Below are 13,641 nucleotides of genomic sequence, written 5' to 3' on the forward strand. Positions count from 1 at the left end.
CGGTCCCGAGTAGCAGGCGCAGTTTGTGAAGGGTGTAGCCTATATAAAAGCGGGAAGCATTAGCTGTGTCGGCATGTGATCGTGGACGCAAGATGTTAAGCATATGTATTTACGTCACTTAACTGTGCGTGGCGCACTTGCTATAACTTATTAAGTTTTGCTTGCGCATTGGCTGGGTGGTAAGGATAATGGACACAAGAAGTCGAGCAGATTATCGTCACTTGCCTGTGAGTGGCGTTTAGCTGCGATCGTTGATTATATGTGGAGGCTGACAAGCATTGGTTAGAGACTGGACACCAATACACCGCGCAGTGTGGCATCGCGACGTCAATAAGATTCTCAGGCTCGCCAGCCCAACCACAGTCAATATCGAGGATGCGAGAGGCTTGACACCACTGCACCTAGCCTGTTCGCGCAGCAATTCCTTGGCCTTCAATACTCATCAAGAATTTCCAAGGGAGTTTGCAACGTCAGCGTTACCAAAACCGGGAATGTCCATGTTCCCATGCCGATTTCGTGAGTCTGAAAGCCGCGCTGTCGAAATATGCCGTCCCTTAGTCGCGGCTGGGGCAGATGTGAACGCGAAAACACTCTCTGGCAACTGGCTGCCGCTCCATAACGCCACGAACACCGGGTGGCTCGATCTGGTGCATTTTTTGCTAGAGAAAGGGTCCATTACCTTTGTTGAGCATGGATGCTCACCGTTCTGCTGGGCCGAAGATGGCTCTACTTTCTGGGAGCAGAAGAATAAGAAGGATGAGATATCCAAATTGCTGAAGTTTCATCTTTCGGACGAGCAGATGGAGCTGGAGCACCTTAAGCATTCCAGGGCATTTGCTGTAAGTCCCATCGATAGATAATCTCTACAGCTCCTAGATCTAGTATTACGCAGTTATTCAACGATGGCTACTTTGCACTATATCTAGTTAGCAATTTATTTCGATCAAATGAGGGTTTAACTAAAAGTGAATAGATTTGTGCACTAACAAAGGGATTTAATAGAATTACTTTCAGGTATTAACGTAGAAGGGAGGCAATTACTAGATCTGCGAGAATGTTTCGACAGAATACAAGTGTAACATAGATAAATTCCACTGAATTTGTTGAATAGTACCTATCGTATATCTAATTCTTAAAGACAAGTACAACCTTGGAAGAATGCTCTCGACAACCATTATCAATTCTTCTTGCGTCGACGAATCTTTAATGCAGCCTTGATCGGTTCTATTACCCAGCTTTTGCAAAAGTCATATAGATTATCGTCCTGGGATATAAACCTGATAACTTTAAATCCCAAGACATTAGTATTATTTAGAAATGCAAAAGAGGAAATCGATTTGCAATATGTATTGCCAATATAGAAGGTATTAGACTTTAAGATAATAACTCTATAACCCTTATTAAGTATATCTTAAGTTATACCGTTATGCTAGGTTTAAATAATTCAGTCCTTAAAGAGTTTAATATTTTTTTCCTTATTGGTAATAGGGTTGTCCTATATAATAAGCGATTTATTTAAGAAAAGTGTTACAACCTAAGCGGTTACATTATATATATCCTACTTTTTCTTATTCTTACTTTCTATATTATATACTACTCTAACTAATTATTGAAAGACCTAGAATTGGGTAGCAAAGCTTTCAATCTTTGTAAAGCGGAATTCGGACATAGGCAACCCGAGACAGTTCGGTTTGAGATGCAGTGGGCCTAGGCGCTGATAGCTGCAGAGAAACTCGAAGAGGCCTTGGAGAAACTGACAGATGTGATTTCTGTACGGACAAAGCTGCTGGAGAAAGATAATCCCGACGTACTTACCACAAAGTATTGGATTGGCACTGTGTATTACTATCAGAACCGTCCGGAAGATGCAGAGTGTGTCCTCCCGTTACGTAACACCTCGGCGACAAGGCTGACATCTTCCAAAGAATACCTTCGTCAAGCCGTTGGGTTTCAAGGTGGATCTGGGTTTGGTAAACCTGATTTAGCTCGTGCACGGTACCGACTTGCGCTCGTCCTTTATGATCAACATCGCCGTAAGGAGGCAGTTGGTCTTGAGGAGGATACAATTATGTCAATTCCCGAGCATGATAGACCTACTGTTGAAAGAAGGGATGACATCATTCGGCTTCTGGATCAGAGGGTTTATGTCCAGAATAGACGTTCTACGGGAGCGTTTCGGGAGATGAGGACTGGTAATGAGTGAGATCCGAAGGTTTTATTTGACAAGCAGGGATCACATGTAGCATGTGGCTACAATGAACAGTCCTTCAGCGCAACAATTGTATAACCGGAGGTCTTTTGACAGCTTCCGAATTGCGGCGGAAATGCCACGATATTCAGATCAGTTACATCAAATGGCAGTAACATCAGACTGCTAAGCCCATACCGGCAAGCACTGCGAATAGATCCCGTTGGAGAGAAGAGTGGAGACAGAGAGAGCACTGTGAAAGTCAATCGGTGACATGTTTCAGAACCATAATTCGACATAGGATGTGATGGTTTCGTATTGCATGTGCATACAGTACAGTTTCGACTTGTTCAAAGGAAGGTGCTGCTGGCTAGGGTCCAGCTCTTGCACCACCGCTCAAAAGCGGCGTTATCATGTGGAGGTACCGAGATTTGGGCGTGCTTTATTTATAAAGGCAGTGTCCATCCATACCATTTCCTGGCGTCCATTCAGACGGACTGGCTGTCAATCTCTCATACTTTCTCCGGCTGATGTAATTACTGCTGCCTGCCCTTTTCACGGTTTTTATGACCTAAATTGGGTACATTCTTGTCGTTTCGTCTCTCTACTGCATCCTTCCGTCTGGAGGCGGGGAAATGGAGGTTGGGCCCAGATCGATCGTCGAGTGACATTGCTGACACGCATAAAACCTTATCAAGCCACCAACATGCAGCTTGCGTGTTTGTTTGCTGACGCTTCGAGCTGAAAGCTCTGTAAACTGTATACCAGTCAGCCATTATGCATGGCGTTCTGTAATTGACAAACTGCAGTTCAGAAATCGTGTGGTTTTGATCTGGCTTTGAGGGAGATGTTGATCAACGACACAAAGAGGGAAACGATGAGTGCAGCGTGCAGAATACATATGCAGCTTTGAATAGCAGCGGAATTGACAGATGACGCTGAAAATCTGTTTCGAGTACGGAAACGAATTGGCACAGTACTGCGGCTCATGATGCCTTACCATTGTCTTGCAAGACGCTACGATTCAACATAAGGGATTGAAGGACATTAGAAACCCAGCAATCACATTGTAAAGACGAGTGGACAAATAAATCAGACGCTTCATCAGACTCTGCTTTTTAGAAAATTAAGCCCAGCGATGATTTGGGTCCCCTTCCATTTCATAAACCCGAGAGTCTCCCATCTCATGCGCTTGACGTTGTACAGACTCCCCGCTCATCTCGTGAGGCAAATTACTACCCCTAGGCGGCAATATCCCTTGAGACATTTCACTCTGTGCGCTTGGTGACACTGGAGCATTTGGCCAGCCTTGTGGAGAGGTAGAATGGGGCGAGCTGAATGCCGTCATCATTGAACCTCTCCATTCGGACTGCACCGGGGATGTCGGGACCGGCTTTCCAGCCATTGAGTCGGACAGCGGAGCTTGTTCCATTTGAGAAACTTGGGTCGGAGGAGGATGCTGTTTCCTCTTTGACTGTCGAATGAACCAGAAAATTGCGATGATCACAAACGAAAGTGCTGCGAACCCTCCAATCGCACCACCGATGATGGCTCCGAGATTGTTCTGGCTCGAAGGCGGATCAGGTGAAGGAGAAGATGAGGCTGATGTCGTGGAAGAGGTCGAATCGGCGGAAGAGCTTGACTCGGTGGGTTTGGTTGTCGTGATTCGACGGCCGTCGAGTGGTATGATTGTTGTAACAATCCCCGCATTCTCTTGGCCACGATATGTAAAGTCTGCGCTTGAAGCTCGAGTCCCCGGGGTCGACGAACATCTATAGTCGACTATAGCATCTGGGAAGAGGTACGTTGCGCAGTATGGAGCAGACTCCTCAGTACTATAATACACATCGACACGTTAAATTGAGTTCATGAGGCTGCGAGATCATTCTCACTCACCAGAGAAGGAAAACCGGGTTGTCGATGCAGGTGTCGTTGCAATGGACCGGATTCAATGCCATCTCCCTGTCCATACATTTGTAATGAACCTGCCAGTCCTTCAAGTCACCTTTGATATCGCCGCATATCATTCCTATCTCAGTAGCCCACATGCATGGTTTACTATTTTCGCAGGTGATGGGGAGCACTGCACGTCCTGAAAGGTAACCGCAAGTTTCGTCTGGGGCTTGAGTAACGGCCAACTCGCTCATGGACATTTGTTGACGCTTTGCCTCATATCTAAGTCCGGGGGCAACAGTCGGTTCTGGGGGCTGATGAAAGTTTTGTATTTGCGGTCTTTGTGTTGGGTCAGGGAGAAATCGTCCATGTGAGCCTTGTACGGCCCAGAGGCCGACCAATATCACAGATTTGAGTAGGTGATGCATATTGAAGTTGAATAAAAAGAATTCGCCAAGAGAATATAGTTGCAGCAATGTCTCACAAGTTCCGGGGTTTAGCACCTAAGCTTAACAACAGTGGTATATACGGGTCTTGGGAGACCATAGTTGGTGTGAGTAGTGAGACACTGTAGTCTGCACCTATGATGCTACCCGATTTCCCGACCACTCTCTGGTGGAGGCAATGGCTAAAACTTGCTTTAGGGGCGCCTGGGCTCTGTCGCCGAAGAGCACGGAAGGGCTGAAGGCCTCGAACTGGAGTTGGCTTGTCCATGCATGGTGGCCAGAACACATGGGTCTAGATCAATGCTTTCCTGCAAGCGACTCTACAGTACTGTACATTGGCAAGGTTGGTGTGTGGCTTACGCGGCTCTAGACGAGACCATCCGTAGATTCACGGTTGTATGACAATATCGCATCATCCTGCAGACGAAGGATAGGTGGAGCTGAAACTGTGTGTACAGTCTGTAGCAATCGTAGTTTGCCTTCCATCAGTCAGAAGAGTCTCGACTGTCATCGTCCCCGACTCCGCCTTTTAAACTCCACCTAAGCAAAGAGCTATAAACGCCAATCTAGGACTGACAGCGATGTGACGTTCTAGAGACCGATTTAGTAAAGTCAGGTCTCTAGTGGCGTGCGCCGCTGCGCCAACCCCAAATTTATGAGCCGATCCATTGGAGGATTTAAGCTTACTTACACTTTAAATACTGTACTGTAACAGACACTGTGCCAACAGAACTGGACCAAGCCACGAGTCTATACGTATGCCTTGGCGCAGCACATCCAAAGCCTTATGAGGAAACTACAGGTTTTATCAGTGACGATCATGCAAATCAGATATGACTAATATGCATGCATATACTTCGCACTAGACGTGCATTGAGCTTCTGCAGCCTCAAGGCCTAAAGACAATAACAGCCGTCCAACAGCGGAGACGGAGACGACATGTGAAATGATGCTATTTAAATACTGGTGGGAGAGGTCATAAAAGTCCTTGCTCAGTATTAAAAACCCGTTGCGTCGTACTGTTCAGTCTGCTCGTGTTATCCGGTGCAAGGAGTAAAAGACAATAAAATGTATCTTTTAAACCGCCTGATCATAGGCCTTCTTATCAGAAGTGCTTGGGGTCAAACAGTCGTTGCTCCACCAGATCCATCATTGGACGTTGGGCCTGCTGGGCCTACCGGGACAGGTCAACCTGATCAGCCAAATCCTCCAACTGTCCCAGAACCTCCAGAAGCTCCCACTCCTCCCACTCCTCCCACTCCACCAGAAGTCCCACCTACACCGGATGTCCCGACTCCATCCACTGGTCCTGAGGTTTCCAACACTGCAGAGGTTTCCAACACTGCAGAGGTCTCCAACACTGCAGAGGTCTCCAATACTGCAGAGGTCTCCAACACTGCAGAGGTCTCTAATACTGCAGAGGTCTCTAATACTGCAGAGGTCTCCAACACTGCAGAGGTTTCCAATACTGCAGAGGTTTCCAATACTGCAGAGGTCTCTAATACTGCAGAGGTCTCTAATACTGCAGAGGTCTCCAATACTGCAGAGGTTTCCAACACTGCAGAGGTCTCCAACACTGCAGAGGTTTCCAATACTGCAGAGGTCTCTAATACTGCAGAGGTCTCCAATACTGCAGAGGTCTCTAATACTGCAGAGGTTTCCAACACTGCAGAGGTCTCCAATACTGCAGAGGTCTCCAATACTGCAGAGGTTTCTAACACTGCAGAGGTCTCCAATACTGCAGAGGTTTCCAACACTGCAGAGGTTTCCAACACTGCAGAGGTCTCCAATACTGCAGAGGTTTCCAATACTGCAGAGGTTTCTAACACTGCAGAGGTTTCCAATACTGCAGAGGTTTCCAACACTGCAGAGGTTTCTAACACTGCAGAGGTCTCCAACACTGCAGAGGTCTCTAATACTGCAGAGGTCTCCAACACTGCAGAGGTCTCTAATACTGCAGAGGTCTCTAATACTGCAGAGGTCTCCAACACTGCAGAGGTTTCCAACACTGCAGAGGTCTCCAATACTGCAGAGGTTTCCAATACTGCAGAGGTTTCTAACACTGCAGAGGTCTCCAACACTGCAGAGGTCTCCAACACTGCAGAGGCCATTCCGTCAAACACAGCTACAGGGCTCACAGACCAGCCTGAAACCACAGCTTCAACCGCCCCAGTAGCAGAAGCTCCTGAAGTATCTACCGGCCCTGGACAGAGTGCGGAAGGGCCGACTGAAGGTCCTGTTAACACACAAGCCGCAGACATTGGTACCGCTGAGTCTATTAGTCAGCCTGGGCAGACCGAAGCAGCCCCATCAGGTTTCACGACAGTTACTATACCACCACCTCAGCTTACAGGGGATGTTGCTGAGTTGGACCTCGGAGATGCTTCACTCAATAACGCAAAGTTTACTACAGTCGCCGGCCAGGAGGCAATGTATGTCTACCCCATGAACTACATTCATCAACTAACATAGATCATAGTGTACTGGAGCCTCCTCCTAATGGCGAAGCGATGTTTACTATCAAGGTGGCGGAGCCGTTAGACATCGAAGAAGGCGATCTCGTCCAGCTTGAAGCCATAGTCCAAGTCGTGGAAAGCTCTACCAAACGACGTAAGAGGTTCCTCATCGGACGACAGAACAGAGGCAACCGCCTTCAGATGCTCATGAACGAAAAGGTCATTTACGACCAGGAAGTTGACGAGACTGCCGGCAAGTTCCAGAGAATCAAGAGCGAGAAGACTCAATTTGTCAAGAATCCGGTTGTTCAAGTACTCCAGACGGCTGGAGATAATCCTGTGGCTCTTTCGGTTAGTGGTCTCGGATTTGTCAAATCTTCGACACCGACAAAGGGGCCAGCCAAAGAGCCACCAGCCAAGGAGCCACCAGCTGAAGAGCCACCAGCTGAAGAGCCACCAGCTGAAGAGCCACCAGCTGAAGAGCCACCGGCCAAAGAGCCACCAGCTGAAGAACCACCAGCTGAAGAGCCACCAGCTGAAGAGCCACCAGCTGAAGAACCACCAGCTGAAGAGCCACCAGCTGAAGAGCCAGCTACCCCACCAGAGGCCACTGGAGAAGAGGCCCCTCCTGATAATCAAGAAACCGATGAACCTGCGCCAGAACCAACAGCCCCACCGGAGGTGTCTGCGGAAGAACCCCCTCCTGTTGGTGAAGAAACTACGGTCCAACCGCCTCAGCAGACAAGGCCACCAGACGTCGTGGAAACAGAGTCTGTTCCTGGAACTCAAGAAACTGACACAGGCATTCCGCCTGTCATTGGCACTGGCACTCCCACTGATTCAGTTCCAACAACACCCACTGGGCCTGTGGAGATTCGACCAAACGAGGGAGCACACGGTATTGTCACGAATGTGGTTGCGTTATATGTAGTACCTGTTCTTGCCGCACTTCTAGTTTGATAGACTATCTGGGGATTAGTCAAATAGCAATTACACGTACGGTACTTTTGTGTATACTGACAAGATGCAAACTTAGCCTAATTGCTGTGTCGTTATTTATTTCATCACTTGGTGAATGTTTGTATGGCCGTGCTCGTCTATTTAAGGTTTTACAGTGTAACATGCGAAAGTACTTACAAAGCGTCCTTAACAGAGAAAAACACTGAGAATTAGAGGATTGCAAAGTTCAAACCTCACGCTAAATGCAGTCATTTCCCGCGACTCCGTTTCATTTAACCCATCCAGTTTCTATTTATGATCTAAAGTCATTAATACTTAAAGTATAGGGTAGCGGATTATATTTCTCCCGACCACCATTGAACCACTCCAAGGGCTTACATAATCCGGCAGTCTGGAATTAGATTCTAAAAATAGTAGCTGCTAGCTGTGTTAAGGATTACTGCGAATCCAGTCGAGACGATTTAGGGTCTATACACTATACTAGATCTATATTGCACATGCGATTAGTCTCCCATCTCTTACGCCTACGTATCCGCTCATCAACGTCGATCCTGACATAGTCACCCGTAACCACGTTCTTGGATTTCATTCTCCCACCAGTTCCCAAGCCACTATCAAGGAGCAGATGGCCCACCCGCTGATACTTGAGATGATCAACCTTCGCAGCTACCAGAACAAGCACATCTTTCGGAAGGTGCTCGTCCTCGTAATACTCCATAAAGATACCCAGCAGATGAGGTGATTCCTTTTGCCACCCTGCTATCGTTCCTGGATCCATTGGTTCCAGAAGCCGAACGGGTGCCACGAGCTGCTCTTCTCCAAATTCCTTGTCTTGATCCATAGGCCATGCGTACAGTACCTCCATTCCGATATCCTTTCCGTCATGTAAATTCTTCTGAAGCACGTTCGTCTTGAGCTTCACTACCATGGCCCTAAGGCGTAGGATGCCCACAATGTCTTCCAGGTTGTCGGGCAAGATATGATGACGATACACGTACTCAAGGGATTTGAACCGTCCACTCTTAAACCCGATAGATACTGTAACCGCATATCTTCGAGGTTCATAGGCGACTCCAGAGTATCTAACTGGACACGTCCAGCCGGCCCACGACCATGAAGGAAACTCTGGCCGTCGGCGTCCTGTAGTGTCTGGTACCCAGCAAAGAGACTTGATAAATGTTTTCTCCATGCTATCATGGGAGGAAAATAGTCTTTTTGTTTGCAGAAAGGTTTTACAAATGATGTTTTGTAGTGTTTGTCTGGACGGAAACCCCCACCTGATATTCAAAAGAGCGTACCGCATGGCTTTCCTCAAAGTCCCTGAATCAAGAGAACGACTGCTCGTGTGTAGAAACACCTGGCAGAAGGTTTCGAAGGCAGTCTCCCAGGGGGCCTCGGCATCAATGAAGTACCGGGGAGCTATGAGTACTCCCCAAAAGTGAAAGACAGGAATATCCTTTCTCGAATAGAGTCGCAAGACTCCAAGGATGGCATTTAGTGCGTCGGAATCATATGTCAGCTGTCGCTTGCTGTAGCTCATGATATGTTGCAAAGCAGAATCCAATCCTCCTTGGGTTGTATGCACCTCACTGAAAATATAGTACTCTCTTAAAGGGTTCAGACTATCAGAGATCGGCCACATGTAGTCGACTGTCTCACGGCAACTCATTTGCTGACACTCAAAGAATACCTGCTCGTCGGTGAACAGCAAGCGTCTCCGGGAGCATATTCCCTCTTGATAGGTCCATGCGCGACTGTACCATGGACTGCTGTAAATCAGAGCTCGTGGCGGAGTCATGGTCGAGACAAGGATATGCTTGCCTATTCGAAGCGATGGTTGAGGTATACGTGGGGTTGATCCAACGCCGGGCAAGCCATGGTCGGGTCCTTGTCCCGCAGCTGCGATAAGGGTAAGTTCGGCCTGTCGGTAGATCCTGTCCATCTGCTTTATCTGGTCGGTTCTTTCCTTGCTTTTGCTCTCGTATTGGGGAATACAGTATCGATCGACCCAAAGGTATTGGAATCCCATCTTTTTGGTGGCCGTCATGGCATCTCGTATAGTCGGTGGGAACTCATGTGAATCGGTATCCAGGAATCCAGGGCTTTTGCTAGGTCCTTCTGCTTGTTGGGTTTGGGAATCGGATAGTGGGGTACTCGGCCCTGTTTGCTTCTGTTGTCCCCACATGTAGCTAAGCGCGACATAACGCGCTCCCTTTACTGCATTCTCCACCTGCTGAGTATGGACGTTTATCACTTGCAAGCCTTGTATCACAACAGTCTCTTCCAGACCACAGGATTTCCCGTGGCTTTCGTAGCATGTTGAAAGCCATTGCTCAAGGATTCTAAAGTCAATGTGTTGGGGGTTTAATACTCTGATAGTCTGTGCTGTATCGGACTGTAGACAAAGGCTTCTATCTGGATCTGGATAGAACTGCGCGCCTTGTTTATTTTTAACGATAAGCACATGTGACTTTGTATCTCCGACGATCTGCCCAGCTTTGTCGGGACTGAGAAGTGTAACAGAGCGTTCATTCTGCCACGCCAACAGTGGTCCCAGATTTTTATATGCAGGCGGAGAAGCAGTGGCTTTGAAAAGCTGACACAGAGCACAGGAAGGCGACGCCCAGCTCTCATCTGTAGTTCCTTCTATTGTAAGGATGTCATTGTGATGGCTTGGTTTGTAAGAGCTTTCTGAAAGAGAGTCAAAATTGATTGTAGAACATCGTGAACAGAACCTGCTGGAATCAAGACCTGGATTATGTGCAGGTTCCATGGAAGACAGGCTTTAAAAATGGAGTATGTAAAGGAGAAATTTAGTATCCGATGATAGGGGGTAAAGAACTCGCTTATATCTAACTCCCCTGTTAAATCTCCCCACTAGCCAAGTGTTCATTGGTTAAGGTCTACTGACCCCTGTCGTGAAAGTAGTCTGTGCTTCGCAGTCATTGATTGAATTTGACCTTTGGAGATTTCTGAAAACCAGCCTCACTGTTCCAGTCCCCGCCATAGACCCGGTTACATATGCAGCCATGTTGATCGATTAGAAATAAATTTTGACCGAAAGATTCTATTGATCAAAATAAAAGTATGCCCTGGGACCTATCATACCTACTAGACTAATTGTATTGAATATCAACATTGGATGAACCGACATTCTTCCCATTGATAAAAACAGAAAATTCAACAGCTGCACCAGATGGAACCATCCTAACATCATACGAAAGTTTCTTGAAATTTCCCCCTTTCGATTTTGGATGTTCTTGGAGATCAGAATAAGTCATGTCAGTCTTACACTTGAGACTGACATGATGCTTGACATTATCCTCCATTCGAGACGGCGGAGGGTCCTTCTCGCATTGCAGGAGGGCGATTTCAAAGTTTCCATCGAACTGCCCCTCTGTGTATAACTGGTAGAAACCGTGCGAGACTGGTTCTTTCGTGGATACGTTTTCTCCCTATGACCAAAGATTAGCTTATATCGAGGTTAGGTTCGGAACACTTACCCTGGTTAGATACCATTGTATCTGGTTCTTGGCTTCCCATTTTTTCTCTAAATCGTTCCAGTGTTTATCCTTTTCCAAATGGACTCCTTTTATAAAAGGTGCGTTGTAGCAGTGTCCATAACTAGCTCTTGAAATGGTGGATATAACGGAGATTGGCAGCCGCATGATCTCAAGACTACCATCAGCATGAGTTGCTGAATTCACGTCATCTTGGAAGCCCTTGTAAACTGCGCCGCGACAAATTGCCGTGCGTCTGTAATTCGCTGTTAGTATGGACCGTGGATGTCAAAGATTAACTTACGGTCTCATTCCTGTTGACTGGAGTATTTTAATACCGGCCTGTTGGTGTCGTTTTTTTAGATGGTCATAGAGATACGGGCTTGAGCCTAAACCCCCAACAAGGATAATTCCCTAGACACCACGACCAAGATTAGACTATATCGAGAAAAGTAATGAGGTGGAATACTAACAGTTAGGCTATGGCCCTTCTCCTTTGCCTTGCGGACCTGAGCATCGATGAGGACATCGATTTGGTCAAACACCTTCAGAAAGGCCTTCTTGATCTGGGATCTATAAACCTCGTTAAAGCTGGCGCCATACTAGATGGAGTCGGACATACTCGTTGAAGTGAATGCGGCCGTTCTTAATATGAGGCTCCTTTGTCATATCTGTAAGGCCTTTTCCCTTGTCAAAAGCCTCTGCTGGAACAGACACCAAGTACTTCTTGTCAGAGCTGGTCGGTTTGAACTGCGGCTTGATAGAAAGTTCCCACTCTCCTTTCAGGAGTTCTTTGGAGCCTACTCTACTCAATCTGTCCCACTGCCGGCCGAGCCGGTTCTTGATGATGACCTCGAAATCTTGGTCAATGAAGATACCACCACAAAGTCCACCTGTGGCAGAAAAGCGAGGTTAGCAGTAATCGGAGCATTCCTGACAGCCAGTAAGCTTACCAGTCCCTTCAACTGCCTCCTTTAGAGAGATTGGACCCACTGAGGCAATCTTGTAAGAGATCAAGTCCTAGAATGGTATGTTAAACGCATCGACGACAAAACAGACATCAGGGGACTTACAACTGTACCACCACCAGCATCGCAGACAAGGTAAACCTCGTTAGGTTTTATTCGACGCCCAGGCTCAGAGAGACTCGACAGGGCAGCAGCCTCCGGCTCAGGAGCAAACGTCAGTCTTGTTTCCCCGGCGGTACGAAAACTTAATATTCCCGCCTTCTTGGCTGCCTCAGTCATATACTGTCTTGCATAGTCCTTCCAGATGGCTGGAACAGTAATGACAACATGAAACTGCAAGGCTTCAACGGCTGATCCGCGATCCCTCTTGATAGTCTGCAGTGTGTGCTTCCATATCATCCGAAGATAGTCAGAGATTACCTGTATGGCTGTTTTGTCATTCTCCCGCATCATTTTGCGAGCGCGTAAGATGAACTCGGAGGACTTTAACTCATTAGGTAGATCTTCTTCTTTCAAAAGAAGGAGCTTGAACCACTTGATTGGATCGGTGTCGTCATCGATCTCAAATCCACATGTGATCTTGCCATCCTCGTAGTAGACTTCACTTGGAGTCTTGCCCTCCTCGCGACCAGAGCCTGGCCAAGAGGTGATCAGGTTGATGTGTTGTTGTTCGAAGTCGGCCTTGCTAGCCCATGCAACGCCAGAATACCTGTAATTCCATCTAGTTAGCTATATTCGCTTTATAATAGTTTGATAAGGCTCGTTACGTTGTTCCAAAGTCGATTCCTATGACGAGAGTATCATCATCCTCGGAATCAGAGGAGTCCATTTCTGGCACCACTGGTTTCGGCTGACGGTAGTCGTGCTTCATGGGGATAATAATTTCAACAAGAGACAAGGGGAAATGGCCACGTGTAGACTTGGAAGGATATTTGGTAGAATAGTTGGTAACGTATTGGGGGTTTTTCGGTTTCTTCTAATAAGGGAGAATATAATTTATATTGCTACTCGGATTAGACCGAGGTAGTGGTTCTCGGAACAGGGCTCTGCAGTTGCGAACCACGGCGCGGAAGTTCGCTTCCAGACGACGATGACGCCAGTGCCATGTGACAGCATTATGCAATGTCATTAATTGAACGGCAGATTCTAGACCCTGATTTACATCTGACTGATGAGGTTGCTGTCTGACAATCAGGCTATGAAGGTGCATTGCGACATATTTGTTCGTAA

General features: G+C 47.2%; 4 protein-coding genes across 4 annotated transcripts; 1 reads left to right on the forward strand and 3 right to left on the reverse strand.

The window, feature by feature from the left end:
• Positions 1-92: 92 nt before the first annotated feature.
• B0J16DRAFT_322513 (uncharacterized protein) lies at positions 93-882 on the forward strand (the record flags this gene model as incomplete). The annotated part of the gene is made up of 4 exons (XM_046125713.1): positions 93-105; positions 156-227; positions 313-839; positions 877-882. The coding sequence occupies 4 exons, from the start codon at positions 93-95 to the stop codon at positions 880-882; spliced, it is 618 nt and encodes a 205-aa protein (XP_045979603.1).
• Positions 883-3,314: 2,432 nt separating this feature from the next.
• B0J16DRAFT_357206 (uncharacterized protein) lies at positions 3,315-4,509 on the reverse strand (the record flags this gene model as incomplete). The annotated part of the gene is made up of 2 exons (XM_046129526.1): positions 3,315-4,023; positions 4,085-4,509. 2 exons carry the CDS (start codon positions 4,507-4,509, stop codon positions 3,315-3,317), a joined length of 1,134 nt encoding a protein of 377 aa, XP_045979604.1.
• A 3,538-nt stretch (positions 4,510-8,047) lies between these two features.
• B0J16DRAFT_374145 (heterokaryon incompatibility protein-domain-containing protein) lies at positions 8,048-10,734 on the reverse strand (the record flags this gene model as incomplete). The annotated part of the gene is made up of 3 exons (XM_046130584.1): positions 8,466-10,734; positions 8,322-8,347; positions 8,048-8,080 (listed from the first exon to the last, which is right to left on the reverse strand). Exons 1-3 carry the CDS (start codon positions 10,714-10,716, stop codon positions 8,048-8,050), a joined length of 2,310 nt encoding a protein of 769 aa, XP_045979605.1. The 5' UTR covers positions 10,717-10,734.
• A 325-nt stretch (positions 10,735-11,059) lies between these two features.
• On the reverse strand, positions 11,060-13,282 carry B0J16DRAFT_322517 (uncharacterized protein; the record flags this gene model as incomplete). The annotated part of the gene is made up of 8 exons (XM_046125714.1): positions 11,060-11,398; positions 11,447-11,699; positions 11,748-11,785; positions 11,917-12,016; positions 12,066-12,336; positions 12,397-12,463; positions 12,517-13,120; positions 13,179-13,282. The coding sequence occupies 8 exons, from the start codon at positions 13,280-13,282 to the stop codon at positions 11,060-11,062; spliced, it is 1,776 nt and encodes a 591-aa protein (XP_045979606.1).
• Between the last annotated feature and the right edge of the window lie 359 nt (positions 13,283-13,641).

Source organism: Fusarium flagelliforme, assembly GCF_020744385.1.
Source record: "Fusarium flagelliforme strain FIESC 12 MPI-CAGE-AA-0113 chromosome Unknown B0J16scaffold_6, whole genome shotgun sequence".
Lineage (NCBI taxonomy): Eukaryota > Fungi > Ascomycota > Sordariomycetes > Hypocreales > Nectriaceae > Fusarium > Fusarium flagelliforme.